The 21,334-nt window shown below is 46.8% G+C and overlaps 1 protein-coding gene across 5 annotated transcripts in view; it reads left to right on the forward strand.

Moving 5' to 3' along the window:
• ZNF385A (zinc finger protein 385A) overlaps positions 1-21,334 on the forward strand; it is a 202,277-nt gene that overhangs the window by 135,824 nt on the left and 45,119 nt on the right. For all 5 annotated transcript variants that reach the window (XM_053373228.1, XM_053373243.1, XM_053373252.1 and 2 more), the window contains one exon: positions 20,553-20,663. In XM_053373228.1, coding sequence (XP_053229203.1) covers positions 20,553-20,663 — 111 coding nt within the window. The remainder of the gene's footprint in view (positions 1-20,552; positions 20,664-21,334) is intronic.

Genomic DNA, 21,334 nt, shown 5'->3' on the forward strand with positions numbered 1-21,334 from the left:
CTGAGAGCAGCAGCAGCTTGCTCAACCATCTCATAAAAAGTTCCCCCAAAGTCCAGAACTATGTGAAGCAGCTTGTTTCATTTTTTGCAGTTAGGACATAGCAATGAGAACTGCTGGCTCATCCCATCCAACCTTTTGCCCCAAAGTTGTGATGTCTTCTTGCTAAAGCAGCCTTCCCCAACCTAACGCCCTCCAGGCATTGCTGGACTACAAGTTCCATCATCCCTGACCGTTGGCCATGCTGGCTTGGGCTGTAAAAGCAGACTGTAAGCCCTTTTAACTGCCGGCTTCCAGAGGGTCAACCATGCTAATCCGTTGCAGAACAAACCAAGGGTATGGTGGCACCTTAATGACAAACTAATTTACAATGACATCAGCTTTTGTGGACTTCAGCAGATGCAGAATGATGAAGTGTGGACTCCAGTCCGTGAAAGCTGCTGCCAAAATAAGTATTGCTAGTATTTAAGATGCCACAAGACTTTCATTGCGTCACTTAAAGTTTAGATGAATACTCTTACTCACCCCAAATTGCTCTGAAGGCAATTGAAGATGCTTTTGTCACATCCTGTAGGGCAGTGATGGCCAAACTTGGCCCTCCAACTGTTTTGGGACTACACCTCCCAACATCCCTAGCTAACAGGACCAGTGGTCAGGGATGATGGGAATTGTAGTCCCAAAATAGCTGGAGGGCCAAGTTTGGCCATCACTGCTGTAGGGGTTTCTTGCTGTATACTATAACATCTTCACAGAACAGGTAATCCATGAGAGCTTTAAATCCAGTCCAAAATAATTTGTTTATGTAGCTCAGATGTGGGAAATTTGTAGCCCTTCAAATGTTGCTGGATTGTGACTGAACATCCCTGCCACTTGCATCATGACTATGGCTGATGGGTCTTGGAGTTCAACAACATCTGGAGTCGTAACTGATAGAACAGGCCAGGACTCCCTCCTGCTACAGTTTGGCAGTTTCATTGAAAACTGCCCTAGAAATCTGACCTGCGGCCTCATATCATTGCTTTGGCACAGGGTGACCAAAGGCATTCAACTCATCATCACATCACACAACCTACTGAAAACTGCTTCCTCACTAGAGATCACCTTAGCTTCTTCTCTACTTCAAAGATCTGGGCTGTTCACACCTTGTTCCCTGTGAATTAGATAAAAGAAGCCCCCTTAGAAGGGAATTTGTCTGCATGCTTTCTGGAGTGTGCTGTCGATATTTAACAGCCCCCAAGTCTGAGGGTCCTTGGCATTTAAGCTAATATGCAGACAAGGAATGCAATGGTCCCTCAATCCCTGATAGATTGATTACCTGTGATTGATTACTGTCTTGCCATTCTCAGACTGCTATCATAACGTCCTTATGCAAATTATGGCGCAGTCACACGTGGAATCCTGTGTAATAATAATAATAATAATAATAATAATTTGATTAGTTATACCCCACCCATCTGGCTGGGTTTCCGCAGAACACTCTGGGCAGCTTAAAGCATATCTAGTCTCCTCGCCTCGAAAGGCTGTTGGGAAAAGGTTGATAACCAATACTGTAACCAATAAAGTTGGGGCCATATTCAATTCAGAACCCCCCCAAAAAAAGATAAATGGGCAACCAAAATGATCAAGGGGATGGAGCCTTTCTTTATGAGGGAAGGTTGCAACCTTTGGGGCTGTTTAGTTTAGCGAAAAAGCAATCAATGTATAAATTATGCAGTGTAGAGAAAGTGGATAGGGAAATTTCTCTCTTATACCGCGAGAACTAAGGAACATCCAGTGAAGTTGAATGTGGAGGATTCAGAACAGACAGAAGAAAATACCAAATGCCAGTTCCTGGAGACCAAAACTTGTGCTCAAGTTTTGCTTGTGTGCTTCCCATAGGGGCATCTGCGAGGACAAGATGATGGAGTTGATGGACCACTGGCCTGACCCAACAGACGGTTCTTATGCTATTGCATACATATGGAAACTGATAATGTCAAACTAGCCAATCTTAGCAATCTTCTGGCTGATATAGGCTGATCACCACTTGGCATTCCAAGGGCATGAAGAAAATGCACAGAAAGTGGTGGTGTTTGCAGACATCAGTTTCATGAAAATTTCAGACCTCTCTCTTTTTTTAGTAGTTTTCTACTCCTTATGACTCTGCACCTATGTTTTAAAGTATATGTACGCATGTATGCAGGGACGCGGGTGGCACTGTGAGTTAAACCACAGAGCCTAGGATTTGCCAGTCAAGAAGGTTGGCGGTTCAAATCCCTGCGACGGGGTGAGCTCCCGTTGCCCAGTCCCTGCTCCTGCCAACCTAGCAGTTTGAAAGCACATCAGTGTGCAAGTAGATAAATAGGTACCGCTCCGGAGGCAAGGTAAACGGCTTTTCCGTGCGCTGCTCTGGTTCGCCAGAAGCAGCTTTGTCATGCTGGCCACATACCCGGAAGCTGTCTGCGGACAAACGCCAGCTCCCTCGGCCAATAAAGCGAGATGAGCGCCGCAACCTGAGTCGGTCACGACTGGACCTAATAGTCAGGGGTCCCTTTACCTTTTTACGCATTACACTTTTAGTCTCCCCTTCATCTCACGGGATTCTGGAGAATTGCTTTTCCTTTAGTTTTGCCCCATCAATAATGACTAGCAAAACTGGGATATATACAAAAGAAAAAAATGATTATTAGGGGAGGATAGAAATAATGCAAATATGCAGAATAGATATACAAAGTTCAGGTGTCCCTTTTCCCATGGTTTGCTATGAATTGCAACATTGTCTGAGCTCCCTTGACACAAGCAGCAAACTTGTGCACACTGCGCGGTTGCAGGCCATGTTCCGTGATGGGAGTTGAGTCTGCATCTTGCAAGTGCCAGAAAGACACTGAGCAGGCATATGGTCCTTGGCCTGGTTGCTGTGTGGAGGAAGGACATGTTGGAGTAAAACGTGGGGGTGGGGGTGGGATGGTGAGTTCTGTGCTGCTTTTCTCACATCTTACATAGAATGCGTGAATGCACATGATCACCTGTGCTGTTTCAGTCCTGGCCTCTACACATGTGTATGTACAACCCTGCTGTGCAATCAGGGGTTCTGGAAAACCAGGCTTCTCCATTGCTCAGAAATATACTTATATGGGTACACTCCATGTCCGTAGATCAGACAGTCTTGTGCTTGGTGGAACAGCTTTGCTTTTATTGGCTAGATAGATCGCCGAGGTCGCTGAGGTCCACTAGCTGGCTCAGGAAGATGGGCACTGAATTGCTGGACATGTTGCTCTGAGCACATGCTCAGCCTGGGAATCCAGCCTTCCTAGATTTCAGCAGCTTAATTTCGGAGCGGGCCTGGGGGAGACTTTTTCTTGTTGCTTTTGTTAAGCCATTAGGAGTTTGAAACCCTAGGTGGTCTAATACAAATTAGCTGGAGATTTACTAGTAGATGCAGGTCTAACTTTTGCTCCATACCATGTAGATCTTATATACATAGGCTAAGCTGAGTACATGAAAGCTGGGAGGGGGTGACTTGTGCAACCCTCCCTACAAGCCCTGGCACATATGTTCACCGTAATGTGCAAATGTACTCATGAATATACTGTACAATGTGGACTTACGAGGAGAGGTGTCAGTAGGGCAGTTGAGGTTGCTGCAATGAGTTTGGGGAGGTTTCTTGACCTTGTCATAGGGTCTTCTGGCCTCCACTTTACTTCACTCCACCCATACCCCCCACCCCTTGGGAAATATGGGAAGGACCAAGAACAAGCCAGAAGGAAGGAGCAAGGCCAGTGACCGAATGATTCCAGATAGGTGCTTAATATCACAAACGGGTCGTTGGAAAAGGTTTTCGTTCCATTTTTGGGTTGTTGCTTTTTAACATCAGGTTTTCTGCAGAGAGAGTAAATCCAGATTAAATGGGGTGGAAATACAGGCTGTCGTTTTGATGCTGATGACTTTGTATGGATGCTGCAAAAAAAATGCATGCATGAGCAGATCCCACAATAAACACCAATCGGAAACACCCTAATGTGTGCAGAGTGAGGCACTGCCGTGCGAGAGAGGTAGAAGAAAGGACATCATAGTGAAGGGTATACGGAGTATAGGGGGTGCGTATAGAGGGGCTAATTTCAGAGACAGAAGGTATCATTTGTGGCTCACTGTTCCCGCACCCGATAAGAGGGCATACCACCTATTCAGTTAAATGGGGCAAAGTAAATGGGGTGTTTTCTGGCTTTGAAGACCCTCACAGCCATCGAGATGGAAACGTCCTCTGAACTGCATAGGCCTTCTTTGAGTTCCATTTCTGGGTTGTGTTAGAGCTGCTGGTATCCTAAATTTGTAATTGCATTGTGATGTCATCTGATGGTGAAAGGCCGGGCGACAGGGGCTTACCCAGTGAAATTTCCCAGTGGTGCAAGAATCAGGGTGCACATTTATTTAGACACACGGCCTGCACTCCTACAATGATTGTACACACACACCTTCCAGTTGGATCTTGGTCTCTTTGCAGATGTTATGTGTACAGGGTTTGATTTCATTTTTAATTTTTTTCTGTAACAGTGCTCTCTCTGGGGTTCTGGGATGAAAGCCAAGAGGAATTGTTGAAATTCCTTGGTCATTCGCATTCATTTAGCTTTGTATAACAGTGTTATGAAAAGTAATAATTATAGTTGTTGGGAATCTGATTTCACTGCTTCAGTACAATGGTTGACTAATTTGTGTGTGTGTGATTGAACAGGAGTTTTAACAAATTAATAGAATAGTTTTAACAAATTAATACTTGGAATGTTTGGGCGCTTAATTTGACCAGTCAAATGACCAGCTTTAATCCTATGGTTTATCAAGCAAGGCTGGGTGGGAACTTTGTGCCGCATAATGCAGTTTTTTAAACATCACATGAAATGGGCCAAAGAATATGAATTTAAACCTTTAGATCAGTAACCATGGAAAATAAAACCCTTTTAAGTCACAGAGATTTCACAGGTGCTTAAACAGTCCCTTTGGAATAAGTGGAAGTGAGCAGTGCTTAACTTCCAACTGCCGCTCTATTTTGGCACTCTAGAAAGTCTCTGCTAGTCTACTGCGAAAAAGCAAGTTCCATCTTCCTCCCAACTTTTGTTTAAAACACCTTCCATTCCCAGTTACCTTCTGTCCCCTTCTACACTGTATATCAGGGTGGCGCTGTGGGTTAAACCACAGAGCCTAGGACTTGCTGATCAGAAGGTGGGCGGTTCGAATCCCCGCGACGGAGTGAGCTCCCGTTGCTCGGTCCCTGCTCCTGCCAACCTAGCAGTTCGAAAGCACGTCAAAGTGCAAGTAGATCAATAGGTACCGTTCCGGTGGGAAGGTAAACAGCGTTTCCGTGTGCTGCTCTGGTTCGCCAGAAGCGGCTTAGTCATGCTGGCCACATGACCTGGAAGCTGTACGCCGGCTCCCTCGGCCAATAAAGCGAGGTGAGCGCCGCAACCCCAGAGTCGGCCACGACTGGACCTAATGGTCAGCGGTCCCTTTACCTTTACCTTACACTGTATATCACACATCGACTGAAGGCATTTGAGCTCTTAGACTCATCCCCTAAGGGCTAGAAATTTTCAATTCATGAAAATTTAAGAGTTTTTGGATCCTGATTGCTGGCTTCTTAATTCTGTGCATACGCAGCCCTCCCGTGAGCATGCGAGATACTGTAATTTTCTGGTTCTAGTTCCCTCTCCATCATTTTGGGCCGGCTGCCTGTTCTGCAGAAGCGTCTACAACTTGCACATAACCAGCGGAGGTCAGTGCCTAAAACGAGAACCCTTTCCCCATCTCTCTTGGTGAGAGAGGGCGTGATGACACTCTCGGCGGCCTTGAGGAGCACTGGTGTCTGTTACACGCTGGGCAAAGGCAGTGGAAATGTTAACAGGTAGAGTGACAGGGCCTGGGAAGTTGCCAGCGGGCCTCGGCTGGCAGAGGCAGGGGCCAGCTTGTCTCAAACTAGGCACTCCTGGGTTCTTTCTAGATCTGTGGCAGACGTATGAGAATCCTCGGCCCTTGCCGTGACTGTGGCCATCACCCTGGGTGACCTTGGAGAACCAGCTACCTTGGTTTGCTATCCCATGACTTCCAGGTCACAATCCATCTGGCTCAGGGCCGAAACAGGCATGATGTGGGAGATCTGCAATCCAATCTCCCAGCTTTTTTATTAATAGGCCAACCACCAGGAATCTGATTTTGATCAGGGCAGCCCCATAGTGTCTGTGTTGTTTTTATGTGTGTGTGTCTAAAGGCTAGAAACTTCTTGTTTTCCCCATGCATAAAACCTTAGAGTTTTAGGGTGCTGAATTTCAGGATTTCTTCCTCCCACACCATTTTCTCTGTCTAAATCCCCCCACCCTCTTTCCAAAGCTCCCTGCTGGAGGGGGAAACACAGGTGCCTGTCTTTTTCCACCAACAGTTTCAGTTGGGACACATGGGAGCGGAAGGAAAGAATTAAATATACCCTCCCCAGTTCAAGAGGGAGGGTTAGTTAATTGAATAAAAGGTAAAGGTACCCCTGCCCGTTCGGGCCTGTCTTGCCAGACTCTAGGGTTGTGCGCTCATCTCACTCTATAGGCCGGGAGCCAGCGCTGTCTGGAGACACTTCCGGGTCACGTGGCCAGTGTGACAAAGCTGCATCTGGCAAGCCAGCGCAGCACATGGAAACGCCGTTTACCTTCCCGCTGGTAAGCGGTCCCTATTTATCTACTTGCACCCGGAGGTGCTTTCGAACTGCTAGGTTGGCAGGCGCTGGGACCGAACGACGGGAGCACACCCCGCTGCGGGGATTCGAACCGCCGACCATGCGATCGGCAAGTCCTAGGCGCTGAGGTTTTACCCACAGCGCCACCCGCATCCCTGTTAATTGAATACCTCCTCCCAAATGCCACTGCTCCAATCAAAAGAAGCGCCTTGTGGCTGCTGCTTTAAAAAGCCAGGAGAATTGATCACAGATTCCTGTCTGTGATCCATGTCTGTTTTCACTGTCAAAGGCATGTGTTCTCTGCACCAAAAAGAGGGGAGCCACCAATGTTTAAAGTCATATAGAAATACACACAGGACTATAATTTGCTGTTTGTTTGGGTTTATGTCCTATGGAGTGAACATTTGTCTGGGTAGATTCTTTGGGGTGAAGACAGATGTATTTTCTGGAGTGGTCGTAGCAGTGAGCCTGCCTGTAATATTGGCAATACAAGCCTGCACATCAGCACAGCAATCACTGGATCGGTGAAGGAGTCAGCCCTCTCCTTATGAATCAGGAGGCATGTCTCACTTATTTAAAATGATTTCTTTAAAAAAGAGGAACAAGCTCATTGATGTATATGTACAGTGGTACCTCTGGTTACGAACTTAATTCGTTCTGGAGGTAGGTTCTTAACCTGAAACCATTCTTAACCTGAGGTACCACTTTAGCTAGTGGGGCCTCCCACTACTGCCGCGCTATCGGTGTGCGATTTCTGTTCTCATCCTGAGGCAAAGTTCTTAACCTGAGGTACTACTTCCAGGTTAGCGGAGTCTGTAACCCAAAGCGTTTGTAACCTGAGGTGGTTGTAACCCGAGGTACCACTGTACTTACATCCTTCACCTTACAAAAAACCCCAGAACAGCTCCAAAGATGGTTCTCTCTATTCTTTTTTAAACTGTCTTTTCCTTCCTTCTCCTTTTTCCAGGAGAAAATCTTATCAAACCACACTTACCACTCATTAAAATGGTATATATGTCTTCACCTGAGAAGCTTACTTGTGTGTGTGTTTTTATCTTCTTAGAGTAGCCCTCTACATGTTATTGGACTCCAGCTCCCATCCACCCCAACCTTTTTCTCCTCATTCCTTGCCCATCCTTTTGTAATGTAAATTGTAGGGTCAGTGGTTCTGGCTGCTTTCTTGTTCTGAACAGCACCTACCATGCTGCTGAAGTTGACTAAGTGCTAAACTAAGTTGACAGTGCTAAACAGTAGTAGCCAGGCAACTGCTGTCCCATAATTAATCCTTGCAACATCCCACTTCTTCAGTGGCTTCACTGCAAAGGGATCGATAACAGCTTTGCAGCGTGGCGCTGACTGCAGTGGCAGTTCGGTCCTGTGAGCCCTCTCCCCTCCGTGAGCTGACGTTGCATCTTCCCTCACACACAAACACCCTCTTCTCCCTTCATAGCAAGGATGGGTTGCATTTTGTATCATCTCAGTGTCCTATTTGGAAAAGCATGTATATTTGGGGTGTTTTTATATAGGGACTTCCTTAAAACAGTTGTGACCTCACCTGCACGCTTCGTTTTTCCTTTGTCATTCCAGTCATTTCACTGTCACCCCCCCAAAAAAAACCCAACAACAATGGGAAGGTCAGAGAGACTTTTGCCAAACCAGTGTCCCTGGAGAACAGGCCACTGAAGGCATAAGTATACAAGCAACCCCTCGTTTATGTGTGTTGAATATATGCGTGACCATGCATAACGCCAAACCGAAGTGAATTTTAAAATTGCAAAAGGACCCTAAAAGAGCCTAGTAAAGGTAAAGCGTCTGCTAAGTGTTACTGTTTAGGTTTTTGTTTTTTAAAAGATTTTGCAAAGGTTTAGAGAGTGTTTGCTGGTTTTTCAAATGGTGGTTTCAAATATAAGCGATTTCACTTAAATGCACGGTGCCTCAGAACGTAGCCTCCACATAAATGGGGTGTGTGTGTGTGTTTTGCCTGGATAAGAAACAAAATGGCAGAGTCAGATAATCAAAAGCCATTTTGCCCAGGATAAACAGCATGCCCTCAAGGTGCGGGTTACAGCTACCATCAGCCTCGGCCTGCACAGCCAGTGACCAGGGATGATGGGGGTTGTAGTTTAATACCATACGGATGGCAACAAATTATCTATCCCAAATGGTTTTATTTATTTTTACAATTTATTTCCTGTCCTTTTTTCTGTAGGCCTCGGGTGTGTGTGTGTGTGTGTGTGTGTGTGTGTGTGTGAATGTCAATGAATTCAAACCAAATATTAAAATCAATTAACATGTACCATCAGTTATAGACATTCTCTGGTGGCCAGTCAGATGGCCCAAAGAAGTTATATAATCCAGGCAAGAGGTGGATAGCTGTCTCCTCTTGTTTTCTCTCCCAGTCTCCGAACAATTGTGGATAATAGCTTGCAGCAGATAACTCAGTGGAGGATTTGGCCTAATTCATTTTAGAATCCATCTATGTCAGTGGCCTTCACAGCACCCTGTAGCAGTTAGGAAAGGTTTAGTTGATAAACCATCTGTCACTCTGCTGATTAATTAATGAAAGCTGGGTAAACTCGAATATTCTCATCACCTTTTGAATCGTTAAAAGGAAGTTCAAGATAACTTGCCCATTAGATAAAAAACATTTGCTCCCTTTTAAGAAAATTCGTGAGCAAACACAGCTACCCATCATTGAATTTTTTCCCCCATCTGCAACAGTTTCCTGCTTTTAATTCTCTGTTACAATAGACTGCTTGGCAAAATCATCATCATCATCATCTTCTTCTTCTTCAGAAACTGCACATGTACTCTTTCTGTGCAGCCCTGCTGATAAATTTAAGTCGATCTCTCAATTAAACTGCTTAAAACTCACAGAACTGCTTAGATAGCATAAGTTAAATGTGGGTTGTGCTTCTTTGTCCTGAATTGCATGTCAGTCAAGTTGGTTTGATGAGTGTGGTGCTGCCTAATGCCAAGGTTTAAGGTCCGATCCCTGTATGGGACAACTGCATATCCCTGCACTGCAGGGGCTTAGACTAGTTGATAGGGTCCCTTCCAACTCTACAATTCTATGATCCTATAAGGCTACATTTGGACCGTCAGTTTCTGTCTTACAGAGTCAGGATAATCACACGGCTCCTGTGCAGCCACTTCTCTCCTCCCTTCATGTGAGCAGCCATCCTGAGCAAACCAGAAAGTCAGTGAACCATAGCTTCCTGTTACATCTGAACTGGGAAACTATGGTTAATGGCTTACAAACAACTCAAGACCTGTAAGCTTTGGAAGCTGCAAACCCATCAATTCTTGGTTCAGACAATGGGGAAGCTAGGGTCAGCCTTGGTTTCCTAGTTTGTACAGACACTCATTTGAAGGGAGGAGTGAAATGACTGCAAAGGATGTATGTATTTTTCCAGGAACTGATTGTCCAAGCTAAGTCAGTGTGTTGAGGAACAGTGAGCAGTTTTCTCTCTCCCGGCTTTCTCTGTTACTGTGTGTGTGTGTGTGTGTGTGTGTTCTTAAAACCTCTTTCATGTTCCCCCTTTGGGCAAATTTGCACATATATGATGATGGTTGCACAATGAGTCTGCAACCACATTTGTTAAGGTGGGTCACCCAAGATCAAATATCACAAACATAACTTTTCATATGTACCATCTTTGAAGTGGAAGCAGTTTACACGTTTAGCGATGAGTAATTGAGTGACGAATCAAGTTTTGTGTGTGTGACTTCGTCCTCAATTACCGTAAACTTTTCCTCTAAACTGCTTCAGCTCCTTAGGGTATGTTCAAGCAACAGCTTGTTGTGTTCCTTGTTCGGTGCCCTTCTGACTATGCATATCGGAAGCACCATGCCCAGTATCTAAATTGACAGCCAAATAAGGATGCTCAATTTACAGAGTTATTGTAGAAAGGGTTTTTTCTCCATATAACAAGCAACAAGACCCAAGTGGCATAGTGCATGCTTTGCATGTGCAAAGAACATTGGCTTATTCCAATGTTGGGTACCTCCAAGCTGTTTCACCTAATCACTGTTAGGATATTTCCGTTCCACCTTAAAAGGGAGCAGGCTTTGTGAGTCACAGAGTCTGCGTATTTCCTGTTCACGGGATGTTTATGTTTTCAGTTGCTTTCGTTTCCTTCTTCGTGCCTGAACGCTGAAGCAGGCGGTCATGTTTTTCTTTGTTCTGACCAACGCTGAATAAACTGTAAATATGCTCTCCTGCTGTGCATCTTTTGCTGTGTGAATTCTGCTGATAGAGTGTGCACCAGCCTAAGAATGTGGCAATCTATTTCTGAGGCTTCGTGTCGCTAATTGCTGATACTGCGTGTCTACGGGAGATCGATGGATCGTCCGGCAGCCGGCTTGGGGGCTCAGATGGACTCTGTCTCCCTGGCAGTATCCCAATAATCACACCCACCTGTCCAACGTCTGATATTATATGTGATGTCAAAGTGTGGAACAGTAAAAACATGGCTGTGATGGGCTGCTCTCGGCTACTCATCCCTCTCTCATCCATTTGTTCAAAGGAGCTCTTCTCGGTGCCCATCAGCTGATCAGCACTGAGAAGGGGGCCTCTTTGAAGTCAACAGCTGATAGCATAATGATGGCAGATGACTAGGCAGGTGCAAATCGCATTAGTGAAATCCAGTTTCCCTACCCTGTTTTGGTCCTTGGTGTCTCCAGTTAGTAGCTCGCAAGCAAGTAGAGTTGGGAAAGAATTCTGTCTGAGATCCTGAAGAATTGCTGCTGGTTAGGTTCATTTCAGACTGGAAGCATCAGGTGCTTCCTTCCTCTTTCCTACTTCCTCTCTTGTATTCTGTGCAACATAGATGTTGAGCGAGTGGTATTTCGGTCAGGTGCAACTGTGCAGGTGGAGTACCAGTTTGAAAGGGCATCGGTTTAGTTGCAGGCAAGAGTTTGTGCATTGAAAAGCATGTCACACAGAGCATTTCACATTAAATGCTTTAAAGGCTTAGGTGGGCATTGTTTAAACCAGGCTTCCTCAGCCTCGGCCCTCCAGATGTTTTTGGCCTACAACTCCCATGATCCCTAGCTAGCAGGACTAGTGGTCAGGGATGATAGGAATTGTAGTCTCAAAACATCTGAAAGGCCGAGGTTGAGGAAGCCTAGTTTACACAGTCTGGGATGGCTTGTCTGAGAGAGCCCTCTGTTTCAGAAGAACCATTTATTGTCAGAGTAGAAAATAGTAGCCACCTGAAGCTTGTCTAGCTCTGTTTGCAAGGTGCAAGCAGAGTAAAGCATCCACAAATTCATGACTACATTGGAATTCAGGTTTAGAACCCCACATAAAGACCATGCTTAACCTGAGTCTGTAAGAGGTTAGTTACACGACCAGGAGAATTGCGTGGCACAGCTCTTGCTGGATTGTACCATTTCAGACAGCAGGTGGGAGGTGTGAATGAACATGTTTGAATGCTTATTCTTATGGGGTGCAGGGAGGGGAGGAAACTCGCCGAAGACAGAAAACTGGCAATGCACAGAGCATCGCAGGTTCAATCCTTTCCTCTAACAGGCCAGTTTTCAATGCTTTGGTAGGGACAGGGACGTGCCCCTGCAGTCTAAAATGTTCCAGTTTTGTGAGTGCTACATCATGCAATCATGTGAAGCTGAGGTTCCAATACTTTGGCCACCTCATGAGAAGAGAAGACTCCCTGGAAAAGACCTTGATGTTGGGAAAGATGGAGGGCACAAGGAGAAGGGGACGACAGAGGACGAGATGGTTGGACAGTGTTCTCGAAGCTACCAGCATGAGTTTGACCAAACTGCGGGAGGCAGTGGAAGACAGGAGTGCCTGGCGTGCTCTGGTCCATGGGGTCACGAAGAGTTGGACACAACTAAACAACTAAACAACAACAACAACATGCAATTCTGCTGCCTTGCATCCCAGTTGTTAAGCATCTGGGAAGATGCTGCCTTTGTCCAAGAGCGAAAACAGAGGCTGCAAACCATTTCCAGCCGCTTGTAAGCTGCGGCGTCTCCCCCACTCCACATCCCCCTGTGAATCTCGAAAGTCCTGGCCAAGTGTGCAATTAAGTGGGAGCTGTTTAAACAGCTGCCGCACCCTTTCCCTATTCTCTCTGTCCCTGTGGAGGCGTGTGAAGGGATTCCAGTTTATGCAAAGCCCCAGGCTCTGTCACTGGCTGGCTGGGAACAGTGCACTCTCTCTGTCTTGTTCTGTCTGACATGTGTCTTCAGAGCAGGGCGGCTCCTCTCCTAAGAGGCTGGGAAATTCTTGCCTCCCTACCCAATGCCTGGAAAGGCCTGCAAGGCTTGGCCACGCACCCGTTCTGCTCATCCGACCCGGTGGCTTTTCTGTCACTTGACAGCTTTTGGGAGGGATAGGAATTTTCCGGCACCCCATGGGACAGCTTGGTTTGGCTGTTCTCCACCGTGACCAGGGTCACCTTCCTTACCAGAGCTGGGCCAGCACTGCTGGGATAAGGCAGGCTTGCAAAAACAGCCCAAGTCCACATGCACTGCTGTACGTTGCTTTGATTTCACAAATGGTGGGTGTGCTTTAGCTCATGTTCTGTTTCCTGTGAGAAAGCAGTTGGAGCAGGGACTGGGAAGGGGTGGCCCTCCTGAATCCAGCTCCCATCAGCCCCAGCCAGCATGGCCAATGGTCAGGTTTGTTGTTGCTGTTGTTTAGTCGTTTAGTCGTGTCTGACTCATTGTGACCCCATGGACCAGAGCACACCAGGCACTCCTGTCTTCCACTGCCTCCCACAGTTTGGTCAAACTCATGCTGGTAGTTTCAAGAACACTGTCCAACCACCTCATCTTCTGTCGTCCCCTTCTCCTTGTGCCCTCCATCTTTCCCAACATCAGGGTCTTTTCCAGGGAGTCTTCTCGTGAGGTGGCCAAAGTATTGGAGCCTCAGCTTCAGGATCTGTCCTTCCAGTGAGCACTCAGGGCTGATTTCCTTCAGAATGGAGAGGTTTGATCTTCTTGCAGTCCATGGGACTCTCAAGAGTCTCCTCCAGCACCAGAATTCAAAAGCATCAATTCTTCGGCGATCAGCCTTCTTTATTGTCCAGCTCTCACTTCCATACCTCACTACTGGGAAAACCATAGCTTTAACTATACAGACCTTTGTTGACAAGGTGTTGTCTCTGCTTTTTAAGATGCTGTCTAGGTTTGTCATTGCTCTTCTCCTAAGAAGCAGGCATCTTTTAATTTTGTGACTGCTGTTAGATAGGGCGGAGATGTAGACCAGCAATATTTGGAGGGCCACGGGCATGCAATCAGGGGTGGACTTTGGTCCTTCGAATTTCAGTGGCGCCCTGTACATGGCCAAAATTCAGCGCCCCCCCCCCCCGGGATTGATGGGAGTTGTAGTCCAAAGCACATGAAGGGCACCAGGCTGGCAAAGGGTGAATTGGGGTATCCTTAAGCAAAAATATTTCTAGTCAACAAAGATTCAGTCGAAGATTTGTTTCTGTAATAGACTGGCAAAACCCAGATTTAAAGCACTAAATTGTCATCTTTCCTCCCAAATCCTTTTTGGTCAGTGTGGAATCTTTTTCTACACTGAGATCCCCTATAGAAATAGGAGTGTGTATGTTTGTTTGTTTATATTCCCCAGAGTGGCTGGGGAAACCCAGCTAGATGTGTGGGGTATAAATAATTTTGTTTAATCATTTAGTCGTGTCCGACTCTTCGTGACCCCATGGACCAGGGCACGCCAGGCACTCCTGTCTTCCACTGCCTCCCACAGTTTGGTCATAAAATCATTATTATTATTGAGATATTTATAAGCAATGAAATGCTAAAATAATTCCACAGCAGCGTACAACAGAGTTCAACGAGTCAAACAACTGCTAGGTCTCGATGAATTTTTTTTGCATATAAACATCCTGAACTTGAGTCATGTCAGAGCGGGGCTTGTTGCAATTACTCAGTAATAGAATCTTCTTTTTGAATAGTTTCACACAAATAGAAAATGGCTATATCCATCTTGGTGTGTCAACTGCAGAAATGTCTAAAGCTGAACAAACTAATGAAAGCTGTTCCTTTTCAGCTATTCATATACTACTTGGCTTGGGAATGGACCTGGGACTTGCATGCTCTCCCCTTCATTCCACCTCATTTTAGGCAGAAAATGAACTTTTGAAACCCCACAAGGAGAGCAAGATCCATCTCATTGGGTCAGGGAGATCCTGCATTTAACTTTTAAATCATCACATCATTTCCCCTGTTCATTAGTTGCCTTCTGCCCAAGATCAGGCAGAGAGGCAGAGAGGGGAAGCTCCAAACCTGAGACCTGCTTGGAATAGAATAATTTCCCCCGAATCCCTGAAGTCAAGTAATGTCTGAATAGGCCTCTTGTTTCCAGCTCTTCATTGCTGTTACCATAGTGCATCCAAACATTTATCCACAAACCATGAGCAAGGATCTATTCTAGATCAGTATTTCTATTGCATTTTCATTTAATTTTAATTTTTGCTACTCGTAGTCCCAGGACAAAGCTTTGCACGCTTTCAATACATACATCCTTCCTTTTCCTGGATTAGCACACCTTAGGTTATTGTGCCTTCTCCTCCCGAATAAGAAATGGAATTTGTGCAGTTGGGTCATACACAACACACAGCACCCCATAAATTTGATCCAGATTACTAGAAAAACGTGGGGAAGTGGGGAGGGAGACATTTGAGGCAGGAGGGTGAATTATTTTGGCTCTGGATTTGTAATTAGCCAGGTTTAGCTTCTGGTGGAACAAGTTAGCGGATTCTATTCACAATGAAACCTGACCTGAATTTGCCATGGGAAAAACAATAATAAATGGTTAATGGAGGAAAAGCAGGACAAAAAAAATATCGAAGGGGCGGAGGACACAAGTTGCATTAAACGAGTGTACGATCCGTGTACCTGTGTGCACAAATAGTTTAGTTATACACTCATACAGTTTTTCAATGAGTGTACAGTCTTTGTTGGGACACGGGTGGCGCTGTGGGTTAAACCAGAGCCTCAGACTTGCTGATCAGAAGGTCGGCGGTTCGAATCCCTGTGACAGGGTGAGCTCCCATTGCTCGGTCCCTGCTCCTGCCAACCTAGCAGTTCGAAAGCACGTCAAAGTGCAAGTAGATAAATAGGTACTGCTCCGGCGGGAAGGTAAACGGCATTCCTGTGTGCTGCTCTGGTTCGCCAGAAGCGGCTTAGTCATGCTGGCCACATGACCTGGAAGCTGTACACTGGCTCCCTCGGCCAATAAAGCGAGATGAGCGCCGCAACCCCAGAGTCGGCCACGACTGGACCTAATGGTCAGGGGTCCCTTTACCTTTACAGTCTCTGTGCCTCTGCACACAATGATTGAGTTGTCCAAATTAAGCATACAGTATATTCTTTCACACAAGCACTTGTACATGTGTACAGAGAACGTGTGTTCAGTGTAACATGTGAACAAGGTAAACTAGACCAATCCTGCAAAAGTGTAATGCCTTAATAAAAGAAAAGCTTTTCTGTTACGAACCTGTGCACCCCCCACCATGCCTTCCTGAGAGCAAGAGTGAAATAAGTAGGTCTCAGAAGGAGCTTTGCACTATATATGCTGGCCACTGGCCATTTTCCTATATGGGGCTCAAATAGCCTCTGAGAGGCTTCTGCTAACCTAAATGGTCACTCTTCAAGTGGGAGAGAATGTGGGAAAGGGGCATTTGTAATGCAGATGAGGATTTTGCCTAATGTGATGTTTTAAATTTACATTAGCAACCCAGCTGAAGCAAAGAGCTCTGAAATCTAAGCCTTCTGTCTGAAAATGCCCTGACCGGCTGCCAATTTGGATGGACATCCGCAACTGAGATGATGCCATTTCCCCACTGTGGACCTTGTGGGCAAACACTAGACTCAGCTATCATTTCTTGAGGGTCCCCATATGGCGCTGTGTCCTCGATTCCTGCCTTTCCCCTGAATACTAAATCTCTCTGTGATGAGGCAATTGGCGCTGGAGTTGGCTCCTGCCTTTTCAGCAGCTGCCTGTTGACAATTTATATTGTAATCACAGAAACCGGGGCCAAACAGCCAACCAAGGCTGGGCCCTGCTCCAGCTTTACGCCAAGAATTTATTAATTATGTTCTGCGCTGTTGAGATCCTTATGGGGGCGTGACTGCCCAATGAAGTGTCCCCTTTGCAGCATTTCAAAGCCTAGTCATACTTCTTTGCGATGCAGCCAGCAAGCCAATCAAACCTTTGCCTGTGCTGTCAGTGGCTGGGGTCTCCAGTAGGTTAGACTTGGGGGAGTGGAGCTCTTGGATCTCAAAGACTCCAGCAGCATTGCAAGCCCATGTGGTTCTGTATGGAAGTGTCAGCATGGAGTCCCCCAACGCAACGTGCGATGATAAGGGTATAATATATGCAGTCCAAGATGTGTCAGCCGGGGATAGCGAAAGAAGACTGGAGCGAGACCCAGGACAGAGGCGTGAGAAATGGATGGGCCAGAGCAGTAGCCCAGGGAACTCCCAGAATCTTTGGCCCGCTGGCTAATGGACCGAGCCCGGTTTCAAATTCAGTCAAAGTCGCTGCCAGGACCCAAAGGGAGTTAGAATCACAGAATCGTAGCATTGGAAGGGACCCCAGGGGTCATCTAGTCCAACCCCCTGCAATGCAGGAATCTCAGCTGAAGCATGCATGGCAGTTAGCATCCAGCCTCTGCTTAAAAACCTCCAGGGAAGGAGAGTCCACAACCTCATGATGGAGACCATTCCACTGTCAAACAGCTCTTACTGTCAGAACGTTTTTCCGTATGTTTGGTCGTATGTGCAGAATCACGGGCGCTTCCTGCTGTTTGTGTGACTGGTTGGAGTTTCACAGGCCAGAGGGCAGTAGATAGGTTTTCAGGGGGGACACTGGATGGCTAAGCAACTGGATTTCTGTGGTGTTCACAGGTGCAGCTCCGTTGAGAATTAACAACGCCCTTCCCTGCCTTCCCTGAACCTCTCCCTCCCCACCCCAAACGAGTGTATCATGTTGATCAAGTGATTATTATTATTATTTTTAAGTTGCAAATCTTTCATAATTCCTTTGCCAGTGGAGTGGAGGGTAGCATGACTACTTAACATTCATGGAAAACTTAAAGGTAAAGGGACCCCTGACCATTAGGTCTAGTCGTGGCCGACTCTGGGGTTGCGGCACTCATCTCGCTTTACTGGCCAAGGGAGCCGGCGTACAGCTTCCGGGTCATGTGGCCAGCATGACTAAGCCGCTTCTGGCAAACCAGAGCAGTGTATGGAAAGTCTACTTGCACTTTGACGTGTTTTTGAACTGCTAGGTTGGCAGGAGCTGGGACCGAGCAAAGGGAACTCACCCCGTCGCGGGGATTCGAACTGCCGACCTTCCGATCGGCAAGTCCTAGGCTCTGTGGTTTAACCCCCAGACCACCTATGATGGAAAACTTACGAGCGTACAAAGCACATTGCATATGTTCAGTGTTTTTTTTTTTACACCACTTTTTTTTTAGTTGTTATTAAAAAGTGTGGCGCTTACTGTAACAACTTCATGTTGAGTGCCAGCACCTATTTTACAAGAAAAGAAAGCACTGCATATGCTAACCTGGTAATCCTTACAAGAAGAGAAGGAACTGTTACAGAAGCCAGTGTGATGGAGTGGACGGTTTTTTTGGGGGGGGGGCGGGTATCAGATCTCTGCTTGCTGGCCAGCCCCCCCCCCAAACAAATCACTATCTCTCAGCTGATCTACCTTGCAAGATTGTTTTGAGGATATCATGGGACTGGCCACATCTTTATCACCCTATACTCATTGGAGGAAAGGGGGGGATAAAAATGTGATGAATATAATAAATATTATTCTCTCACTCCCATGTTGCAGCGCAGAAGGGCGATTTGCCGCCAGCCACCTAGCAAGTTCATAGCTAAGGCAAGATTTGACTCAGGAACTTCCCAGGCTACGGATTTCACCAGCAGCCATCTTTTTAAAGTCACAGGAACCCTAAAACTGTGTGCAGTTCTGCTTAAGTGCCAGTCACCCTGCAGTACACACATTCCTGTTTAAAGTAACTGTGACAAGGTGCAGTTAACCACCTAGTGTCATCAGTAATAGTACACGCAAACATCACCCATCCATTTGCATGAAGATGAAACTTAAAATGTATCATGCTTTGTTCTCACTTTTCAGTTGGATCTCTGGGTTGCTTTTGTCCAATAATAGCAAATGAGAGAAATCGAGATGTCTTAAGTTACAGGGTGGCGATGATAAAATAAAGGATAAGAGGAAGAAGTAAAAATTATCAAATACAAGCAGGGAAGTGGGGAGGGTGTTGTCCACTTGGGGATTCTCAAGAAAAGGGCAATATAATACGGATTTCCACAGCATATGGATGACTGGTATAATATGTAAATCTAGGTCATAGGTGTCCCTAGTGAGATTTCCACAACCTGGTGGGTTCCCCCTCCTCCCTGCTCTTGGTTCTCTCCCCCACAACTATGCCAAACCATTATTTATCTGGGCTTCCGTCCCAGCAGGGGCAGACTTTTGTAATATGGCACCCTGAGCAACGACAAAATCCCCCGCCCCCCAATATTTATAACTTTGAGTAGGTACTCATATAAATATAGGTTGCTGTTGTTGTGAGCCCCCTCAGCTCAGCACCATTTTCTGGGGGAACTGCCCACAACACCCTAAATCTGGCACTGTGAGGAACTTAGTTTCACCCTGAGGGCCTCATTTTGTTTTGGGGAGCCTTCTGGGGGATCACAAGCCTCCAGAAGCAAAAGCTGGCAAGCAACGAATTTCCATTTTTCCTTCGGTCCACACACCCCCCCCTGTAGCTTCCATCCATGCAAGCGGGGATAGATCCTAGCCAGGCAAAAACACCTGAGGAAAGTTTGACGCAGGCCCAGTGAGGGGAGTGGCTGAGGAGAGTCCTGAGGGCTGGATAGAGGCCTGGGGCCAAATGCATGCCCCCCAGGCCAGAGGTTCCTTACATAAAGGTAAAGGTAAAGGTACCCCTGCCTGTACGGGCCAGTCTTGCCAGACTCTAGGGTTGTGCGCCCATCTCACTTAAGAGACCAGGGGCCAGCGCTGTCCGGAGACACTTCCGGGTCACGTGGCCAGCGTGACAAAGCTGCATCTGGCGAGCCAGCGCAGCACACGGAACGCCGTTTACCTTCCCGCCAGTAAGCGGTCCCTATTTATCTACTTGCACCCGGGGGTGCTTTCGAACTGCTAGGTTGGCAGGCGCTGGGACCGAGCAGCGGGAGCGCACCCCGCCACGGGGATTTGAACAGCCGACCTTTCGATCGGCAAGCCCTAGGCGCTGAGGCTTTTACCCACAGCGCCACCCGCGTCCCGGTTCCTTACATACCCTTGCCTTATCTATTTGTTCTTGGAGACTGTCCAGTGCTTGTTCTGCTTCCCCTTCCCTTAGTTCCTGGGATTATCACATACATAGAACCTCTCTGTGTAAATGGTGTGAGTGGGGGTGGGGCGCAATTTGCTCAATTCTCTCAGCTCTGTGGCAGCCCAAGACATTTCATTGCCTAATGCAGAAAATCCAATTCTCTGCCTGCAGCAGTGATGGGGGAGGGAAAGCTAACCATAGTCAAAAGTATCCTTTCAGTGTTAATTCTGAAATCTTGGACACCTCTCCCAGCCCAAGCTAGGGCTATTCCCACCCCACTGGAACTTGTTGATTTACAGACAGCGCATGACCAGCTCATCATTGGGTGTCTGGCTCAGAAGCCTCAAAAGTAGCTGCCATAGCCTGACAGGGTCATGTGGTTTTACCTTCAGTTAGATTAGTTGGTAGGAAGTTGGCCTTGTAGGCGTAGCAGGCTATATTCACTGACCACCTTTTCTTCCCTCTCCTTCCTCCTTGTTTTCCTCTGGCAGATGGACCCAGTGCAGAAAGCAGTGATCAACCACACCTTTGGGGTACCCATAGCCAAGGCCAAGCGCCCAATCATCTCTTGCAACGTCTGCCAGATCCGCTTCAATTCTGAGGTGAGTCTTGGAGGATCTGGCGACACCAGGTCCCAGTCCTTCTCCTTCATAGCTTTTTCATGCTGTGCGGCCCGTGGTGGTGGGTCTCAGAGAGCGGCAGTGGGCTGTTGAGGGGAGGGAGAAGTGCAAATCCCATTGAAGATGCATTGAGAGACATTGCTCAGGTCACGTCCCACTCACGCAAGCCAGGGACTCAACGAGGCTCAGGGAAATGGCATGTGGTTTAAGAAATCTGGAATGTGGGGGATCTCTGTAGGGCTGGTTTCAGAGATGATGGTGATGTCATAAGAAGAACCTTGCTGGATCAGGCCAAAGGTCAATTTAGGCCAGCCTACTGATCTCACAATGGCCAACCAGATGTCCCCGTGGGAAACCAGCAAGGAGGACCTGAGCACAACAGCACTCTCCCCTCCTGCCATTACCAGCAACTGGTATTCAGAGGCATACTGCCTGTGACAGTGGAGGGGGAACATAGTCATCCTATTGATCGCTTTAGCCTCTATGAAATGGTAAGCCTTATGCGCTGTATCTGAATTGTAAGATGCAAAGGCCAAGTTGGTTATTGCCCAGCCTCTTGTCCCAAGGCAAGATTTTCTACCATAGAATGAAGAAGGCAACAAAGTACATCACTTCATGAACCCGCAGGTTGATGCGTATGAACATAAGGAGTT

The sequence above is a fragment of the Podarcis raffonei genome, chromosome 2 (genome assembly GCF_027172205.1).
Source record: "Podarcis raffonei isolate rPodRaf1 chromosome 2, rPodRaf1.pri, whole genome shotgun sequence".
In the NCBI taxonomy this organism is placed as follows: domain Eukaryota; kingdom Metazoa; phylum Chordata; class Lepidosauria; order Squamata; family Lacertidae; genus Podarcis; species Podarcis raffonei.